Source organism: Orbicella franksi, chromosome 8 (assembly GCF_964199315.1).
Source record: "Orbicella franksi chromosome 8, jaOrbFran1.1, whole genome shotgun sequence".
NCBI classification, from domain to species: domain Eukaryota; kingdom Metazoa; phylum Cnidaria; class Anthozoa; order Scleractinia; family Merulinidae; genus Orbicella; species Orbicella franksi.
The window spans coordinates 26,642,244-26,663,852 of record NC_138152.1 but is presented as its reverse complement, the minus strand read 5'-3'; the positions used below and the strand labels follow the sequence as shown (position 1 = coordinate 26,663,852).

The window sequence follows — 21,609 nt, the reverse complement described above, 5'->3', positions numbered from 1 at the left end:
TACATCTCAAGTGACTACATCGTGAGACAAACGATAATACACTTCATTATTAGATAATTTTTGGTACGCGTAACTTATGACAACTGATAAAGACATGTAAAGAGAAACCAGAAAAGTTCATGACAGGTTATTTACATGGTGATCATGTTGCGTTTTTGGTAGTTATTCTATCTTCTTTTTTTCTTTTTATTTCAAGTAGAATTTTGATGTTTTCGTCCACTAAATGGTATTCTGTAAATCGGACTGACGAATCAAACTGAGGTTTTGGCGACCCATATTAAACAGACGACATCATTTTCGTATGCGAAATTCTTCCGTTGTCACGTCACGTATCGTTTGTTTATGTTTCCGGGGAGAGAGGTATTGTTGGAGTGTTCCGTAGGGGTGTGCCACAAGGCTTTCTAAATCCTGATTTAAACACCTCGAAATCGCGAATCGTATTGACAGCGTATTGCATATGATCAGTTTGACGGTGTTTTCGTACGTTCTCAGGGTGAATGCATGCGCAGACCAGAAGGCAACCCAAATCCAATGTACAGGAAGATGTATGACTCATTTTAGAAGAAAGCTGCTCCAGAGCTTTACATACCCTACCCCCCCCCCCCCCCGGAACAGCTTAATCAGGCAAACACGCAATATTGAGTAGACCCGTGTTATAGGGTTCGATTTGAATTCACTTTAAATAGAGTTCTGTAGCTATATTTCTTTCACCTCGCCGAGCTTTAAAATGGAGCATAACAAGCAATTGTTGAGAGTCATCTCGATCGCTCAGATTATCATGAGCACCATCTTTTTTGTGCTTGGCATGGCGGATAGGTATGAAGTCCCCTTCATATACACCAGCTACTTGTTTGCGCCATGTTGGATAGCTGCTCTCGTAAGTACACTAAGATGTGAAGGTCGGGCTCTTGTCCCTCGTTCAGCGTTGTCTTAATGTTATCTTAAAAGAGACTGTGCTAGGACGCTTATAATTAGGTCTCGATTAACGTTAGTAGAATTCTTCGTGTAAACTGGATTTGGCATTCCTCATAACGAACAAATGGTTACAGGTCATCTCTGCGTGTTTATAATTCTAAGCAGTCCACGTTTAACAGCAATGGAAAGAGTGATCCATCACGCACAATTTATTGTTTATCTTTGTGTTAGAGGAGAAGGTAGCTATTTCTACTTCCCTGAGTTTTTGTACGCAGTTAACACGGAAATTAAACCTGACATCTTTTTCGCTTGAAGCAACGTGAGCACGCAGGCCATAGAGAAGAAAGAGGAAAAGAAATGCTAAATATATTCATCACAAATTGCACCTAGTTTATTAAATTAAATGTTCTCGCTTGAAACATAGCAAGTTGAGATTAGTCAGAACGTGTCTATAGTAGAATTACTTGTGTAAACAAACCTTGCCTTCACTATGGATAACTGCCGACGAGGAAGTGAAATGTATATCACGTCGTAGTAACGCTTGACTGCGGCCTAATAGCAACATTGGGGAGCTCAAGCAATGACGACGGCGACGCCAAGGCCTAGGACGACGGCTGGAGAAACATAAATTTATCTCTTACCTTTGAAATTCGCAATAATCTAGAACTATTCAGTTAGGACCAGTTTGCCGAGCATTCTAAAACCCTACTCAAACTAAAGATGTAACGCCAGCGATCAATTCCAGAAGTAAATACGAAAAATTAGCCATTGTGGATCACGTTCTTCAAAATGCATAGAACTCAGCATTTCACGTTGTTGTTGTGCAGAAGACGGCTATGAAATCTACAAAAATTTATAACGCTCGTGCACAGCCATCGTTCTGCTCATTAAACGTTATGTTTGGTGGCTTCCTCGTTGCCGTTGTGGTTTGGTTAACCTCCCTTTTAGGGGAAACTGGGTTTGGGCATAAAAAAATTAATCTCACCCAAGCCTTACATAAATAAACGTTGTCTGACCGTTCAGGATATCGATTCTCGACTCGTTTCGTGCTTAAATTCTCGTGCATGTCGAGCAGGCTTAGTACACGCGCAGACCGAAGACTTCGGAGACTGATAAACGACCCTCAAAGTAGACAAAAAACATTCGGCTTACAATAATCAGTAGACTTTTCAACTTTGCGTACGTTAACTGTAGTGTGTACTAACGCTATACTGTAGGGTGACGATTAAAACTCAATAATGATAACGAACCACGGCGAAATAACAAAACTGCAGTACCGAGGTTCGACCTTGTACGGAATAGTAAGCAAAATGAAACCTGTGCCTCAAAGAAAAGAGGCGCCCAGCGCGTGGGGAGACCTTTAAGCAAGCACTAACTCATTTAGACAATTATTATTTTATATTCTATTTTTATCACTTCGATTTTTTTGTTTTGTTTTGTTTTGTTTTGTTTTGGTCCAAGGTGTTACCAGCTGGTTTGATGGGATCGATTTTGGTCAACAAGGCAAGTCCCTCCTCGACTTTGGTAAGGCAGAAATTGAAAATCCTGATTCACTCGCATACATAAAACGGTACAAATGTTTTATCTACTTTAATATCTCGAAATATCGCTCTTTTCTCGAGATACAAAAACAACCAGTTTTTCTGGCAACTTATTTACTGTACTCTGGCACTCGGCCAAAACATGGAAAATAAACCTAATGGTTCATTATGTGCTCTGTCTGTTGCGTAGTGATTATTTTGTGTAAAATAATAGCGGAGCTGGGCCGCTAAGCGGAGCCCCATAACTATAGGAACAGAACCACGCGCATGCATAGAACAAGAAAACCATACAACTCTTTTTTATGGTCAACATGGCTAGCGGTATGGATCACGGTTGCTTGAGACCTTCGACGAACACGACGTCATGCAATATAGCGGCCATACTCCAGCTAATATGGAGTTTAAGAAACCACGACGACGACGCCGAGGACAACGTCGGTTAAAAAAATGAATTTATATTTTACCCACGAATCTCGCGATACTCGAAAGACATTAACCGTCGTGGTTCATGTTCTCCAGACAGCGCAAAATTTAGTCATTTCGCCTTGCTGTTTTGCAGAGGACGGCAAAGAAATGTACCGAGAATTATAACGCACGTGCACAGCCATTCTACTGCTCATTAATTCTTTTGTTCAGCGACGTTGCCGTTGCCGTTGCCGTCGTGGTATTCTTAAATTCCCATTAGCAGGTCGACCAAGGCATGCAGCTTTCATATTGGATAAATTTGATATTGAGCATCCATGCTATGGTCAATTAACAAGGTATCCGCTGACTAGTATCACGTGACCATATCGTGGGCTCAGGTTTAGGCCTAATGAAGGTTACTTATTTTTTTAAATTGACCGCTGATCAGATACTGGTTTTCAATGAGATTGCAGGCTTAAGCCAGGTTAATTTATTTTAATTAGGAGCTGCGCTTTTAGGCTTGGATAAATCTATATATTATAGCTGAAAGGAAACCAAAATCGAAGTTGATCGTATGAAAGTAAACGAAGTAATAATAATAATAAAGTACAAAATGAAGAATATGGCCAAGCAAAAACGACTGAATACCCTTGTCATCATCGCTCATTGCAATATTGCATTGATATGGGGCAGCGGAAAGAAGTAAGTTTTCCAAAACTAAAAAGAAAAAATGCTCAGAAAACCTCAGGGAAAGGTGGCCTTCTAACTTCAAAGAGGTATTTTCTGAAAAAAAAAAAAAAAAAAAACTTTATGGGACAGTTTTGGTGCCACATTAAAGGACTTCGCACTCTAATTTCAATTATGAGCTTTTCCAGGTCACATGCCACAATAGTACAATAAGTGTTTAAAAGTGGTGTTCATTATAAATACGATAACATATTAATGAACGGTTCGAGAAGCATGGAATTAAGTTCATCCTGACCATAAGCAAGTTTTCCAGGGGACAAATCTCAGAAAAGTGTTTTGAAGGGCTTTTTAAAAAAGTTCACTAATATTGACTAGAAAAAGTTTACTAATATTGACTAATATTAACTATCTTAACTGAATAACAGGGAAAGCATTTGATAAATTGCCGATTTTAGAAATTTACGACCTAGGTAATCGTGTCCTACACCAATTTGGAAAATTTGACAACATTCCGTTGAATTTCAATGGAGATATCGTGTTTGAAATATTGGTGATCCGTCTCTTTGGTCGTTTTGAGAAATAATTAAGTAATGGTAATGGAACTTCGTGTCGTCCAATTCGGTCTGTTATCATACTCGTGATAAACAAATCGATTTTCTTATCACTCGTATGATTACAGACCGAATTGGACGACACGAAGTCCAATTACCAATTAATCATAAAAATTACAATTTCCGAGAAAAGAAGAATAGCCAAGTTATGAAAGAAAGGGAAAATTTGCATTAAAAGGCTGCCAAAGGAGGCATAAACTGCTCAAGGTTGTGACTGGTTGATTTAAACTACAACTTTGAATGTGATTGGCTTATTCAACTGTCCGATAACAAACTGCCAATGAGAACTTGGCAAGTGAATTAGTAGGAAATAAGGGCTTTTTAAACCAGTCAGAAGAGAGCCCCGATTAGCCCAGCGAACAAGGGGGGGGGGGAGCAGACGCAGGGGGTAGGGCTTGTGTCGAAAGGTTTTACTTAAATTTTCCATTGAATACCGGAATACGCCGCACCTGTCATAGAAAATTTAACCAAGTATAAGGGGCGTATAAGGTGGTACAGGAATCAATGTTCAGGACCATGATGCAAAATTCTTATAAGTACACATCTCTTCAGCTTTCCTGTAAAGAATAATTAAAATCTAGTAAATTGAATCCATTTTGAGAAATAATTACGTAATGGACGTACCTATGGACGTCCCTATGGACTGTAAACAGCCGTTGCTATAGGAGTTGCTATGTTAAAATATGGCCACCAGCGCGCAGATTCGTTGCTTTAAACGTAAATCAAGGAGTAATTCGAGCAAAGTCGTTTCAAAATACGTTTTGCAAATGGTTAGGGATGTTGAATCTTCATGTTTCGAGAAAACGTTTTTAGGAAAAAAAGAATTGTACGTGGATGTAAAAGACCACCTTAATCAAAACCATTTTCTTCCAGATTTTAATGCCGAGCACCATAACTATAGGAACAACACCACATGCGTACACCCTACGACGATGACGTCGCACAAAATGGCGGCTTTACTTCAGCTAAAAGGTCGACCGAGTCATGCAGCTAACCTTCGTTATGGTTTGCTGATCAATCGCCGCATGCCAAAACACGGTATCCGCTGACCAGTATCCCTTGACCGTATCGCGGACACAAGTTAAGCGCTCATAAAGGTCACCTGTTTTTTTTTTAAGTTGATCGCTGCCAAGGTATCACCGGCTCAAGCCAAGATAAGTTAAGTCAATCAGGAGCTCCGCTTTTGGGCTTGGCTAAATCTATATATTATGGCCTTGTTCGTGGGGTTTACTCTGAAGTCGCCTTGATTTTAATTCTTTTCAGATTAACGCCGTGAGCTCCGTGAGCATGACAAGCGTCATAGTATCAGGCATAACAGCGTATCGATATAAATGGGCTGTGGGCAGTGTACTGGTCGCTAACCTATACTCTGCGAGTACGTATCTGGAAGTCACTAACTTTGCCAGCAAGGACGTGGCTCTTAAACTCACTGACCAGGAAAAGACTGTGGTAGCAATAAGCTCATTGGTTGCGATATTTTCGACCATTGAGGTTGCCCTCGCCGTTTGTGCTGCTTGGATCAGTGATTCTCTCTACCAGCCCCCCCAAGAGAATCAAGTCAGTCAGGTATGTGATGTATCTCATTGACTGTGTTGGCCACTGTATTCTCTATCAGTTAGTAATAGTAATTGGACCGAGTGGAGTACAGTTCGGGAAGTAATCGCCCGAGTAATTTCAAAATCGGACTAGCTTGAAGCGCGAGGCCGATTTGAAATTACGAGCACGATTTCTCTCTGAATTGTATTCCACTCGGTCCAATTACTAATTAATCATATTTATAAAAATTTGGAAATTAAAAAAAAGCCTTGGGAAACTTCTTTTCAACGAAAAAGTCAGTAGTGCTTCCCATACATTTTACTAATTGTAGGAAATATTAAGAAGGACCCACTAAAGCGCACGTAATCGACGTGAGTCACGTAGGTATCAAATTACAGGTATCCACTGTAATTGGACACCAACGTGAACGCACGCCGATTACGTGAGAAATAGGCGCGCGGAGAACCAGTTAGGATCGATAATTTTGTTATAGGTACGATTAATAATGGTAATGGACTGAGTGGAGTCCAATTCAGTCTGTAATCAGACGAGTGATTAACAAAATCGGACGACCGCGAAGCTGGAGTGCGATTTGTTAATCACGAGTATGACTACAGACTGAATTGGACGACACGATGTCCCGTTACCAATTAATCATAGCCATTACAATTTTCCACAAAAGTAAAATTTTCCTTTGAAAATGAGCTTTTAATAGTGATTGTTATAGCGGAGACTTCTCCTCCACAATTTTACAAAGTCAGTCTCTTGAATTGGTTGCTATAGAGATTGTAATCAATGTTGTGATTGGTGGATTAAGTGGAGAGGTCCTAAATGATTGGCTGATGTAACAGTCCGATTACAGGTGTCCGAATATAGTCAACTGTCCAATTACACTGTCCGATTACAACTTTGCAGATTAATTAGAGCCACATACAGCAGTTTATGCAACAATCACATCGGAGGAAATTGTAATCGTTATGATTAATCAATCAATCAATCAATCAATCAATCAATCAAATCGTTATATTTCACGGCCGTATTCTTTTTTTCCAATTCATATGCTAACCGTGATTTGCGTGGCTCAACATAAAGCTGTCGAAACATAACTTTTCTTTTTATTGAACTTTCAGGCAGAAAATGTGTATACCCAGTTTGAAGCCGGATATTTGCCATTGCAGCCGATCTATGCAGCAGCCCAGCCGGTGGTTGCTATTCCACCACGCAGCTACAATGCCCTTCAGTAAATGTCTTGCTTGCTTTTTCACAGTTATTATGGAAAGTAACTGTTGCCTTCTTAGTGAAGCCGTTAGTCATCGTAAAACTCAGAAATTGGTAAAAATACCAACATGCTATATGCCACTCAGGATTTACGCCCTACACCCCACCTTCCCTTCCCCCGCAATTGAAGCCCTACACCCCATCCGTCCCCCTTCGCCCGCTCAAAATGCAAAGAGCCCTTCTATATTAAGCCGCTCAGAAAATAATCTCTTGTATTTGAAGTTATATTTGGGAATTGCCGTTACAAAGAAACTTAACCAAAATCATTGTAAACGTCATTGTCTGGTAGATAGGTGTAAAAATCACTGTAGCCTTGGCACGTAAGATTTTTACGCAGTTTAAGGTTTCTTTCGAATTAACGACAGTACTCAACCAAGGCATAGGGTATAAACTACTGTTAGTATTAACTACGATATTTGCTCGGTATGTGCAAATATACTATGATATACAAATATACTTTAATATACTATGATATTTGCATGGTATGTGCATATTCCATTGTCAATAAAGTTTGATATCGCTTGCTGTTCGATCAGTTTGGCATGTTCAGGGGGATTTCAAACTGACGCCCCAATATAATATTTTGCGATTTGCTGAAATGAGGAGCCCTCTGCTAAGATAAAGTTTCTCCAACATTTTGCAGTTATAAACCCGACTGATTTTCAAACGTAAATGTCCCTACTTTAATTAGCCACTCGGAATGTAGTCCCCCCCCCCCCGGGAATCTGCGATTATTCTCGGAATTTAACGGTAGGCTTGTTTATGTCATAGCAGTTGCATGTGGAAAATAGGAACAGATTTACAGGGAAAGCTCCTACCCCTCCACCCACCCCTCTCGTCCCCGTCTCTCTTTCTCTCTCTTAGCATCACCTTTCCGCGAGGCGTAACAGAAATCCACGGGGTAACTATCAGCCAATAGTTCCTCGAAAGAAACACTCCGTTGTTTAAAGAGACAGTGAGTAGCGTAGCCCGCAATCAGAGAACGGCATACGTGATAGAACGCTACTAGATTTATAGTAAAACTCGATAGAAACACGGAGAACATGTTTTCTATTTCTTTAATAAAATGAGCATTCAATATTACGGTCGAGAACTTTTGTGGGGATCGAGGAAAGATTGACGAGGTACGCGAAAATTAAATAAACCTAGTCAATCTCTTAAGAGCTGGCGATTGAGTAAAAGGAAACTTACTATAGTTAACGTTTCTACCAGGTTTGATTTTTATCGGCGTGCTATTGTGATGTGTCGCGAGACGTTATACAATTCATCGGGCCACCCTTTGACGTTAGCGAAAGAATAGGCCTACATTTTCAAATAAATTAGCGCTTCTTCGCTATCAGAACCTCGGGCAAGTTGTGCGGCTAGAAACGATGAATCGCTTGTCATTAACCCGAAACTATTGCCTAAAAAATATTTAAATGTGATCAAACATCTGGGATGGTTTTCAAAATGAGGAAACTTCGCGGATGTTCAAGCGCGTTGAACTGAAAAGGAGTGGAACACATACTTCAAAAAAAGCTTGGTCGATTAAAACGGCTGGGACTTAAGGCATAACTATGCTTAAAGGACTATCTGACTTAACCGAAAAAAAAAAAAGATCAGTAAATACGAACTTTAAAATACCCATTGGTGAGTGAACGTTGAAGACGCCAAAATTAATTATGCCCTTGTGCCGGTATACACAAAAACAGACGCACATGCACAATGGGTTATATGAATTCAAATCAATACTTCACAGACCGTTACATGTAGTAATGGTACTCGGCCAAGGCTGAATTCCAAAATAAAAGTTATTGTTTTATTACCGGGATAAAAGATATTGCGTTTATTTCATACAAAAGAAAGTTGCTCAAAATGCGAGCTATTGTTTCGCGAGCCAATGAAAACGCTAACATGTGAGCAAGTGAATACGGATGCAAATTAGATAACCGAACCAAAACATCAACAAAAGCCGGCTGGATCAAATCGTGGAAGCAACGCTCATTTTGGTTTTTAATGGAACAGGAAACAGTCATCGAAGGAGATCATTTGCTACGATTCACGGATCTACCCCGTGATGCGATGATAAAAGAAAACATTTTCCACGCAACTGATTTCTCCAAGCCATGGGCCTCAAACGATGTGATATTTGTAGTCGAGGAACAAAGGTTTTATGTTCATCAGTGGATCTTAACATGGTGGTCTCCGGTATTCGATAAAATGTTCTCGTCGAACTTCGCTGAAAAGACAAAAACAGAAATCCCTCTTCCAGGCAAGAAAAGCGTTGAGTTTCAAGAATTGATGTTGATGGTTTACTCTCTCGCTGAGAGACCAATGACAATCGAGAATTGTTTCCTCTTGTTGAAGCTTGCTGACGAATATCAAATGGAGTTTCTTCTTCAGAAGTGTGAGGACTTTCTGCTGGCTGCTTCTGATTCCATCTACGCTGGTCGTTTGAGCATCCACGAATTTTTCCCCGATTTTTCACCACAGCCATCCAAACCCGAGAAGGAACAAGTTTTAGCCTTGATAATAATTGCGCAGGAATATAAACTGGACAAGCTTTTATCGGATTGCTTACACGAGGCTCGTTATTTCAGCCTGACAGAACTCAAAAAGGAATATAAAGAGTTGTGCGATCTGCTTGAGCCCGTTAATTATTGTCGAATTCTTGAAGGGATCATAGAGCGAATGGAAGACAGATTCTGTGTGTTTTGATAACCTTGCCTTAATTCAACGCGATTTTGTTAAGGAAAATTGCATATCCTTTCAACTTCATTCAAATTTCTACCACAAAAATTCGCACCAAGATTGGGCAAATCTTACTATGACAATTTTCTTCCCTTTTGTTTCCTTTTTTTTTACAGGGATTAGTGTACACTGCTTTGACATCAACGCTACTTTCTTGAGAATGCACTGTAGCGCTGGCGACTAACACAGATAGCTTGATCTTGATTTCTTGTTGAGTTTAATCATTCAGTACTTGCTCTGTTTCAGTGGACCTTGATCAGTTGCTGTTTGGTTCAACTCGAGAGGACTCATTGTCGCTTAAGAAGAAATTTAAGGCCCCGTCCAAACTATACCGGTGAAATTTGATTACGGCGTGTTTACTCTGAAAACGCCTCAAATGTTTTCCGTCCACACTACGCCGGAGGAATTTGAAAACGCAACAATCACTGGTCATTTTGGAATTGTGTTTGAGGAAAACTCATAATGTCATCGTTTTCGCAAAGCTCCGTTTTCAAACTGTTTTCCATCCACACTAAAACGCATAGCCGGCGTTTTCAAATTCCTTCGGTTTGCAAAGCGTTTTTGTAAAGCTCCGTTTTCGTGACGGATTAGTGTGGACGGTAGGCCTAACCGTACAAATAACGCTGCGTTTCAAATTTCTCCGGCGGTAGTATGGACGGAGTCTTAGAAAACGAAAGTCGAGCAATTTGACTGCGGTAAATCAATATAACTTTTTTTATCATTAAGGCTAAGAGTGACCTCATTACTTTTAACAAAGGACTTCAAGGTATTGTGATCTGTCAGTTTGTTTAAAATACTTAACGACAAAAAGATCACAAGGGTTTATTGGTAGCGCAGCAATGTACGCTAAGATCTCTGCCCAGTCAAGAAATCGAGGTTTCAGTTCGCCGTGAACTTTATCATTGGCATGAAGTGGATAAAACGTGTATTTAACGTTTTATATTCAGTGAATCGTGATGTAATCCGTCCTCTTCGTCACCTCGAATAGCCTAAACCTATCTTTACCCTTTGCTACTTCAACATTGAAAGAATTTAAAAAATAACAATTACTTGAAACATGATAGAAGGATACTAAAGATCCCTATTTAGGTAGATAATTATGATAATTCTTCGGTTTTTTTTTTTCCAAATTTACATTTTTAAATACACCTGGTTAGCGTGGAACCACGAAATGTTTTTTTTTTTCCACGTTACGGAAGGCACGCTTGTCGTACACGTTCGGACTGTCGGTATCTGCAGTTGCAACAATCTGGTATTTTCCCGACCGCTAATCAAGACGGACGCGGGCTTTGGGTACAAGATATTCTTTTTGAAGTGCGTATAATAATTTTTGATTAGCTACAGAACGGAGTTTTTCGTAGTTCAAGATCACTCGACGGCTACTCTCTCGTTACATTTCTGTCATCTTGTTTCTAGTATGATACTCTTATGGGTAGGGCAGTTATTTCACGGTAAGTTTGATTTCACGGGATAACCGAACTATTATTTAAATAAACAAATGTGCCGTTTTTTAAATGTATTATTTAAGACGTTAATATAATTTTGTTGTAATTCTATTACACGTGTGAAATTTACATTTTTAACGTAAGGTTCAAGATTACACCCAGCTAGCACCTCCGAATTCAGTGCTAAATCGAGCAAGTACGTCCCCAAGGAGAATTGCCCTAAGGAAAGACCCGAACAGTTTCCGACTTAAATAGACCAATGAGATGAAGGTACGACCTCTCCCCGACAGATGCAACGTCAGCTCGCCGTCACGAAGATGTGTCGTGGTACTTAGCGATGTTTCTCTTGTAAATCGCGGGCTCAGTCGTGTTCAAACTGAGAGGGATACGTTATGTAAGATGAATTGTTATATTCTACTGCTGCTCAGGATTCTGCACTCTTAGTACCACTGGCACAGATGTACAGGGAATCATTCCTACTTCAGTAATCACCATGGAGACGAAATGGGGTGGAGTGACGTCATACACGAGGTTCAGTAAGTGAAGGGAATTGACGTCACGCCAGTCAGACAGAACATCCGGGCTTTCTCTGGTCAGCGGTACTAAGTCATCTGGGTCGCCTGGAGAAAAGATCGTTAAGTCCCGGATTTTAAAATACATCTCTCACCTTGATCGCGTCTAAGACTATGACGTCACGACAGCACTGGCTTGTCTATTGCCTGACGTGTATTTACGCGCCGGTGGAAAATTTGCGCGCTGTAACAGGCAAAATTCCTTTCCCAGGAGAGAAACTAACAGACTGGGAATGAAGGCAATTTTAGAAAGTTTACGATAAGAGATGGATGTGAATTAACAAGACAATAAGATTATCAGGAGAGCTCGGTCTTGGGACTCAATTTGCGGGTTAACTTCTGTTGAGCTTATACCAGAATTCAACAAGGTTTCTGATTAGATCAAGTGACCCATTCCATAGAAACTTCTGGATGAGATAATGATCCTTCGCAGGGTTACCTCCCAACATTTCTGGGCAAGTTGCTCGGACAATTCTCTGGGACCTATTTATAATCCTAGGTGGAGACAGGCCCCTCTTGCCCAAGAACACAACACAATAGGGCTTGAATGAGGACCACTCGATACGCAGGCCAGCAGTACACTAACCGTTAACATCGGTGCATATGAAGGTGCATATCGCAGGGGCAAAATAATGAACTGCACCCAAAAAGTAGACAGAGATATGCTCCAGTGAAATGTCCCGTCGAATGTATCGACCTTTAGACCACCGCTTCTCCAAAAGTTTCGTGAAGGGGAAGCCTACTGTCGTAAATTTACTATTTTCTTACTCAGTTCGTTGGAAACAAAAGAGTCAGTCTGAACTCTGTCGCAGAACTTGTACGTCTCACAACAGACCAACACCGGAACGTTAGAGGCCTGGGCCATCATAGCCACCATGGACGAGCCAACACGTGACTTGACGTAACCATTGGCGAGCAGGGCGTGGGCACCAAGGAACACTTTTGATACCTAGAAAGGAACAGGTAAAGACAAAATTAACATTGCATGTCATGCTAACATGCTCACATGACAATTTCCATCTTTATTATATGACTGAGAAAATTACTTCATTGTGATTGACTGAGAGCAAGCCAATTTATCGTTAATTCTTAATTTGTACTGCAGTGTAAATTAGCGCACGCGCGTTCGCAATTTTCTCAGTCATATAATAACTGAGTAATCGTATGAAAGCTCAAGCAATTAAGGATTTATACGTCTTATAATACTCGTGATATTTGAAAATTCTATCAAATTTTACTAGCCTAGAGGCTCGTGCAATTTTGAGAGAATTTTCAAATATCATGCGTAATGTAAATCCTTAAATTGCATTCATATGATTACCTATACATATGATCTTATTGCTCCAAAATATGAAAAGCAAAAAATACGATGAACACAAACCGTGCAAAACAGACGAAATTATTGGCTATGTTTAGGAATCCTTTTAGTCGCGGAGGCAGCTAATTCGCAAAGAAATGTAAAGGGACTCTCTACATAACGTTAAAAGATAATTTAAAAACTTTCGTTTTTCGTCAATCGCTTTCAAGACCCGCTTCATTTGCCATCTATCTGATACAAATTGTTCATCTTGCTAGATAAAATAATACGACAACAAAGCGGATAGCTACTCAAAAATAAATTGCAATGTTTAGAGAGGAAGTCACATCAGCCTTAGCTGGTTTTCATGCAGTTCCTTTGTCCTGGTCGAGTTGGAATTTGAAAATGTTGGTTTTTGTGGAGGGAAGAAAACCGGAGTACCCGGAGAAAAATTTTCGGAGCAAGGCGAGAACCAACCACAAACTCAACCCACATATGGGCACCAGGTCGGAATCGAACCCGGGTCACATTGGTGGGAGGCAACCGTTCTCGCCACTGTGACATTCCTGGTTCCCAAATACACCAACCTCTTTGATGACGTAAGAAATAGCGCTGATCAACACATATGAACATCTTATCCCGTGTTTCACCAATCTTCGTAGACACTCCCGACCTGTTGAAGACAAAGATTTTAAACAACTTAACAATTTGAGTATCAGAACAATATTTTAATTTCCTATTACCGTACCCAAATTCACAATAGCCAATCAAAAGCAATGTATCCTGTCGTGATATCTTGCGATATCAACTCACTGGCTTGGTATGGCTAGACCACGAGTAGTAACCCCTTTTTCGCTTAGTGCCTTAGTCCGTCGAGCGTGACCGTAAATAAGCCTCGAGAGGAAAAACTGCCCACGCGAAATCCTGGGAGCGTAAGAAGTGCCCACCAGGATTTCGCGACGACAAACTAAGCGAACGAGGAACTATCCGTAGTCAAGGTATGGCTGGATTTGTGGCCGAATTTAGGTGCGGTTAATACGTAATCATACCTTTTCATGATCAGTTTGTTACGCGTCGTTGGCATATCAGGTTCGTTTGGTTTCGCATTGGGTATTTTGGTTCGACAAGACTCGCCAAAATACGAACCATGACTAGACCAAGCTCGCTTGATATACCGCTGAATTGCACAGAAAAGGCACAATTAGGTTTAAATAGGGAAAGAGCCCACGAGTGTGAACGGATCATTTGGCGGGAAACGCCAAAACCTGTCGTAATAGTCGTCACGAGACGAAATGTCCGAAGCTTGACCGAAGGCTCTCGGAGAACACCGAGAATTGCCGAAGATGCTTAAAATTAGCTTCCACTGGTTAATTAAGGCTGTACTGCGACGAAAAAAAGCACAACTTACCTTCAAACTTTGGTCTGGAGTCAACAACAACCACTCTGAATTTCTTGCCGGCATTGTAGGCATCTTTCAAAATTTTCAAAACTAAGGAGGAGCTAGAGAGTAGAAAGTAAAAAGTAAAACGCAAAAATTGAGAATGAGCTACCTGACAAGCAAATTATTAAGGCGGAGAAATTTGAAAACGCTTTTACTTCTACCGTTAGGCCTACCGTCCACACTAATCCGTCACGAAAAACGGAGTTTTTCGAAAACGCTTTTCAAATCGGAGGAATTTCAAAACACCGACTTTTCGTTTTGGTATGAACGGAAAACATTGTGAAAGCAGAGATTTTCTAAAACGATGGCGTTACGATAATCATGTGACTTCTCTAACAGAGTTTTCCTCAAACACAAATCCAAAATGACCGGTGATTGAAGCATTGTCAAATTCTTCCGGCGTAGTGTAGACGGAAAACCTTTGATACGTTTTCAGAGTGAAACCTTCGTTTTCAAATTTCTCCCGCAGAGCGTGGACGGGGCCTGAAGATCGTGAGACCAAAACCAAAGTAATCACTCTAGCCAATCACAAAGGACGCAGACGATACAATGAACCAATCAAAACACCAAGAAAATACATTTAGCTGACGCACGAATGCGAATTACTTTCGACATTAAAGTGAAAAAAAAAATTGTTCAAATGTTGTTTATAGTGATCAATGCGCTTAGCTACACCTAGCTAGTTCTCAGGCATCTACTTAAACTGACAGAAACAAATATATCAATTGAACATAATATATAGGGTTAAAAATCCCAGCTGGCGGGAAACAGACCAGATGGCTATTTACAAGCATGACCGAGGAGTTGAACTAGGGCCTACCGAGAAACAAATCCGGCTTCGCGGTCAGAGCGGGAATTAAAAACGCGACCTCCGGATTTCAAGTCGGCGCCCTAACCACTCCACCACACTACCTCTAAATCGCTTCAACACAAATCTCTGTAGAGCTCCGTCAAAAGTATGTAACATTTGCAGTCCAATTTCAGTCCTTTATTGAGCGTCAAAGAGATGAGGGCGTAAAGGGAAATATTCTGTTCTTTTGTGCTTCTTTTAGAAGAGTTTACAAGAACATTTTATGATACACACCAAGCGTATGTGAGTATCACATCTCCATCGTTGATCTTCGTTCTTGCATATGTCTCGGAGATGGCAACGCCGGCTAAAACAATTTTTTCCTTGATAAACTTGTCGATGCTCTGTATAAGATTCCTCTTAGCCTGGAAAGAATAAAAAAAATCTGTTGAGGAACTACATGTACACGTACGTGGAAATGTACACTGCGAGCAGTCTTCCCCTTGCTACTAATAAGTTATATATAGTTACAATAATTTTGGAAATACGGAGCGGAACAGGGGGACATCCCCTCCCTCCCCCCACCTGCCCCCCACCGGTAACCAATTTTGACACTTTTACACACCCGGCCGCTTTGATCACAAGCAAATAGCGCTGCGCCTACTTAACATTTTCCTCCTGCTATTTGAGTTCAATTTGAAAACCCTGAACTGAACAAAGCTTGACATTTCCTCTCCCCATCACCCAATAAACCCCACAAGCTTATGTGTAACTGTTACAAACATAAACTAACCCGATCCTCAGCCATGTCAGGTGGTGTGTGAGTGATCTGCAGCTTTAGATATTTAATGGCATTGCCCATACTAACAGACAGAGGCCGACATTGAGTCAAAAAACTGAAAACAAAAATAAAAACAAAACAAAACAGATTTGAAGAAAATGTGACAAACACATTTATTTATCTACACGGCAAAAGATGTCCTCACTTCTCTCAGTTTTGTCACTGAGTCACAGGCGACCTGTGGAGTCAGGCCTTACAGACGTAGTATAATTCAGAAGTTGAAACAAAATGTTTCAATATATTGTTGATTTTAGTTGCATCAATTTGTGGAAATGTATCATTCTGTGACATAAAAAGTACTACCCCGCTAGGATGCATAACTCTATTCAACATTCATATACTACCATCGTTTTTGTATCACTTAAATCTGTAAAAGTTTTCACATAACTAGTTATAATTTAGTGAATTCAGTGTAGAAAAGTTCAAAGTAGAAAAAATGTGTCCTTAAAATTGAACACCTACAGGTCTGCATAATGTAACAAACTGCAAAAAACATCCATAACATTTGACCTGCCTGTTCCACAAGATCTTTTGACATTTTTTAACTTGTATTTAAAAATAAAAGCATGGTGTGAGTTCCAAGTTCATTTAGTCAAAGAACATTTGAATGAAAAAAGAGAGAAGTTATGTGCTGCACAACTGTCAGCGACAAATTTGCATCCTTTACCTAATATTTGGTTTAATCTTTGCATCAAGGTCTCTGCAAAGCTCCTTCTGAGGTGGAGTGACATAATCTGCAATCAACTGCACAGAGCAAGACATCATTGAAATCAATGTTTTTGTAACACCCCATTACCCTATGTTCAGCCCCTGGTTCAGATACCTTTCACTGGTTATTCTAAGTTCTACCTGTTTACTGTGCATTTTGCTTACAGTGGATTATGAGAATTTAGTGTTACGTATATCAACAGCGAAAAATGAAAATGACTGTACAACAGTCATGCGGAGGTGTGTTGGCCTCAATTGGTTAGAGCGCTCGACTCTGGATCAAGCGGTCCGGGTTTGAGCCCTAGCCAGGGACATTGTGTTGTGTTCTTGGGCAAGACGCTCTACTCTCACAATACATGCACCTATCTTCACCCAGGTGTATAAAAAGGTACCAACAAATGTAATGCTGGGGGGTAACCCTGCAATGGATTAGCATCCCATCCAGGGGGAAGTAGAAAGACGCCTAGTCACTCCTTGCTACAGAGAGCGGGATAAGCCTGGTAGACCACTTGGCTCATATACTCAGCTAAGCACCAACTATTTGCATGATATCATACACAATGCACACATACTAACGATATTGCATGTCTTGTACCTTATTTCTTGTGTTAAGGAAAAGTCCTTTTCATATTGATGAAGATGAGAAAATAAACCAACTTTCTTCTGAGGGGTTGTCCGTTGAGCGACCTAGCGAAAATTATTGATCAAAATGTGAGCAAAAAATAACTTCAATATAATAAAATTAATCATAAAAATTACTATTTCCTCGATTGTGATTGGTTTAAAAAACTCCTATTTTCCACTAATTCACTTGCCAAGTTGTTATCGGACAGTTGGTTATTGGACAGTTTCTTACTGGACAGTTTGTTGAGAGCTTCCGTGTTTACCAATTATTAGAGGATGGGACCCCCTCTGTATAAAATGAGACCTCTTTAAGTAGATTATGAAATGTTGTGTTGAAAGGAAACACGTTTTAGTAAATGTGGTAGAAGAACGACAGCAGTTTAATGGCCAATTTGCTCTATAAGACAAGCTTGCAGGGAATCATGGTTCATCAAAAGACATCATCCATGCAGTTCAAGATAATGACTACAATTAGGAACGATCGCGCATCTCTTAGAGAGAGTTGGCCCTCGAAAAAAAGAGTTGGTACCGGCCACAATTAGTGTTGAAGTTTCTAATTGTAGACCATTGTATTCATTGGGGAGTCCTAAGTCAAAGGAGCGGGGCTCCTCGATGTCTCATTTAGCTGGGTAAACCGCGGATTTTGGTATCACTTATAACAAACAATACAGGCGTATTGATAGCTAGTCGGCTAGAGGTGCTTATGCAATGACGACGGCGGCGCCGAGGAAAACTCATAGTGAAAAAAAGGATTTATAATTACTTCCGAATGCTCCAATTTTCTTGACCTGTTCAGTACGCCAATCGGTCTAAAAACTTGTGCAGGCTAAATATCTAGTGACAGCGTTCAATTCCAAAAGAAAATACGCAACATCACTCGTCGCGATTCAGATTGTCCGAAACACGCAGAAGTTGGTTATTGCCGTTTTGTAGATGACAGTAAAGAAATATACAAGATTTATAATTCACATGCAAAGCCACAGCTTTGCTCGTGAAACGTTTTCCTTTCGCTGACGTTCTTGTTCGTGTCGCCGTCGTGGTTTGCTAGACCACCTCGGCTAGACGCTCCCTAACTTTGGTAAGAACTACGCCGTAATGAGAGCTGTTTCATTGATTTTAGACTTGTTTAGACTTTGAGATTCCTCTATGATTGTCATAAATTACGTTGTTCTACCTCTGAACTGAGATACGTTTTCCGATTGGAGGAGAATGTGTCATGTGTCGTGGGTCAAAACTCACTAATTCGCCAGGGCTAACAAAATTCACTAACTCCCTAGGGAAACAACAACTTGAACTTTTGACTCACACATGATCAGGACGCGTTCCTTGAAACCGCGGCAAATTTGTGAGCCAGCCGGCGTCAAGCAAACTATTTCTTCGCACTTTTTTTCTATCTTTGAGTCGGGAGGTATAACAAAACACTCAATGACTGGTCCCGCGGGAAACAGTGAGTTTTGTTTGCTCTCGACCTCAATGTTCCTTTCGGCTTCGCCTTGGGGAACATTGAGGGTCTCGGGAAACAAAACTCACTGTTCCCCTCGAGGCCAGTCATTAAGTGCTTATTATACCTTATTATAGGAAATTAATCATGTACTTTGACAACGCGGAAGAAAATTTATGTTACACAAAATTAACGCGCCTAAGTTTATCTTACGCAAATTTGCTGTAATACAAACGTCTCAACATACATATCTAAAGGGAAAAAAGTATTTCCAGTCATTGTTAGCTCATTGGAAATCCCCATTAAGGTGACCGTGAAGTGCGAAGACGAAATGACCTTGGAAAATTTAAGAAGGACTGAGGAAGTTAGCTATCCCCTCGGGGAAACGGATCAATACGAAAACCAGTCCAAAGACATTTTGAGCTCAATCTTGAAGAAGAACTACCAGATACGGACTCCGAGGCATTGATAGTGGAGCTTTGAGCAGATGAGGTTTTGTTACTGAAACAAAGGTGAAACAAATAGAGGATAATACATGGACGAGCGTAGATATTAAATTGAACACTCGAAGATATATTCCATATTTACAAGCAACCATGTATTATTTTGTTTATTATATAGACATACTGATAACGACGTTTTTGACCATTTGCCGAAGATTTCCGACGAATTTTCCAAAAATTGTCTCAAGGACACACGAACGTTTCCGGACAATTTCCGAAAATTTCCGAAGGTTATCGAAGATTGCCAAAGATTGCTGAAGACTTACGATCATTCAGCAACAAATTTAAGTACAGTTTAAGGGTCAAACATGATATCAGTGAAGTAATCGATATCTTCACTAGTGAGGATACGGAAAATACGCCACCCGAGTCCCGAATGTGGTTTCGTATGAATTTTACAAGTTGTGAAACACTCGTGTCTATATAATAAAGGTGCTCTTTAAAATTAACATCGATGTAAATTAAGATGCATTAAACTTACCCGATTGTTTTTAAATCTTGTGAATAAAGTGTATCGTTAATTTCCTATAATAAGGCAGTTCCAAAACTGAACACTTTAGTCAAAGCTATGTCAGCTTTATTCTGAGTGAACAAAGACATCGGCTAAGTTGCAGCAGTAGCTGAGGAAGCAGCAGTGGCAGTGCATTTAACATCGCAGAGGTAATGGTGGTGGCGGTAGGTAATGGTGGTTGCTGTAGTGGCAGTGTCAGTGGCAGTGGCAGTGACAGTGGCAGTTGCGGTGTTGGTCACAGTGGCAGTGGCAGTGGCAGTGGCACTGTTAGTGGTAGAGGCAGCGATAGTAGTAGTGATAGTGGCAGTGGCAATGGCAATGGAAGTGGAAGTGAAATTGAAATTGAATGTGGTAGCAAAGGAATCACCAAACAGAAGCTGGACAAATCTCACTGCAAACAGCCTAAGTAATTAGCAGCTTAGCCGATGCTACATATTCTGGGATGTAGTTAATAATAACAATAATAACAATAATACTAATAACAATATTTTTTTGATAATAATAATAATTATTTTATTAAGCTCATTAAAATTCTTCACTAAAACTTTACAAGATAAATGTTTCCAGCACAACTGAATATTTACAATTAACAATTCTAATAAAGTCGTTCGGAAAGGAAGCAGAATGCAATTTACAGAAATGAATAAAATTGAGAAGAGCTGAAAATTGGAATGACTTGTATTTAAACAAGTCATTCCAATTCTTAGCTCTTCTCAATTTTAGAAAATGTCACAAAAACGTAGCAAGAGTATTTGTGGTTTGTGTCATCATAGTACGTGAGAAGTAATCAAAAAACAAAAGAAAATTACTCTCAAACTTTACAATACACATTCTACTACTACTAATACTACTACTTCTACTTACTGCTGCTGCGGCTGCTGCTAGTACTACTACTACTACTACTACTACTAATAATAATAGCAGTAATAATAAAAGCACGAACACAATAATAGCAGTAATAATAATAACAGTAATGCTAATAGTAAAAATAATAGTTGATAGTAAAATGGTATTTTAATCATAATATAGTTTAGCAATAATATATGCTTGATGATAAGTTAGTTTTATCATGAGCTCGAAAAACTCTTGAAACAGTTTCTAGATCAGTTACAACAACAAAATTATGTACTAAATATCACGAGATGTTTTGCACTTATTTACAGAATTCAAAAATGAGAAAAATGAGCTTTATAGTCCTAACAGTTATTGTTTTGACTTCCAGAAACGTTTACGAATCTTCTTCTCTATTTCCCCATATTAGCTTCTACAGCTTTTTCGACAAAGGTTGTCCCACAAAAACGCATAAACGTTAATGCGACCATGTCGATTGGTATGTATGTAATAGTAACTGGACCAAGTGGAATATAATTCAGGGAGTAATCGCACGTTCTCATAATTTCATTTTGAAATTACGAGCACGATTACTCCCTAACTTGACACGAAATCCAATTACTACTTAATCGTATCTATAACAAATTTCGGAATTAGAAATGTCTTTTGAGAACTTAACACTCAGACCAGAAAGGCGTCCAATACTCGGCTCAATTGCCCTTCATACCCCCTTCCCTGAAACAGCCTATAGAAACGCCTCTCCCCTCCACACCTTCTTGGAGTATCGAGCATGCACAGTTCAGCAAATTGACGTCAGCTTTTTATGCGTCTGTCCTCTTATTGATGATAAATTGCGTCATAACATTGTCAAAGTAGCTGTGGGACAACGAGCCATAATGACG

The 21,609-nt window shown here is 39.9% G+C and overlaps 3 protein-coding genes and 1 pseudogene across 3 annotated transcripts; 2 read left to right on the top strand and 2 right to left on the bottom strand.

Annotated features, from left to right (window-relative positions):
- Nucleotides 1–255: 255 nt before the first annotated feature.
- LOC145494522 (uncharacterized) lies at nt 256–8,876 on the top strand. The gene is made up of 4 exons (XM_081474008.1): nt 256–877; nt 2,377–2,439; nt 5,423–5,725; nt 6,826–8,876. The coding sequence occupies exons 1-4, from the start codon at nt 728–730 to the stop codon at nt 6,937–6,939; spliced, it is 630 nt and encodes a 209-aa protein (XP_081330134.1). The 5' UTR covers nt 256–727; the 3' UTR covers nt 6,940–8,876.
- Nucleotides 8,877–8,884: 8 nt separating this feature from the next.
- On the top strand, nt 8,885–9,670 carry LOC145494521 (BTB and MATH domain-containing protein 38-like). Its single transcript, XM_081474007.1, has one exon. The coding sequence runs from the start codon at nt 8,969–8,971 to the stop codon at nt 9,668–9,670; it is 702 nt and encodes a 233-aa protein (XP_081330133.1). The 5' UTR covers nt 8,885–8,968.
- Nucleotides 9,671–9,769: 99 nt separating this feature from the next.
- Nucleotides 9,770–17,336, bottom strand: LOC145494520 (translation initiation factor eIF2B subunit delta-like). Its single transcript, XM_081474006.1, has 7 exons — nt 16,757–17,336; nt 16,042–16,144; nt 15,543–15,673; nt 14,426–14,517; nt 13,605–13,690; nt 12,489–12,669; nt 9,770–11,768 (listed from the first exon to the last, which is right to left on the bottom strand). The coding sequence occupies exons 1-7, from the start codon at nt 16,852–16,854 to the stop codon at nt 11,563–11,565; spliced, it is 897 nt and encodes a 298-aa protein (XP_081330132.1). The 5' UTR covers nt 16,855–17,336; the 3' UTR covers nt 9,770–11,562.
- Nucleotides 17,337–21,388: 4,052 nt separating this feature from the next.
- LOC145494306 (uncharacterized) overlaps nt 21,389–21,609 on the bottom strand; it is a 6,831-nt pseudogene continuing 6,610 nt past the window's right edge.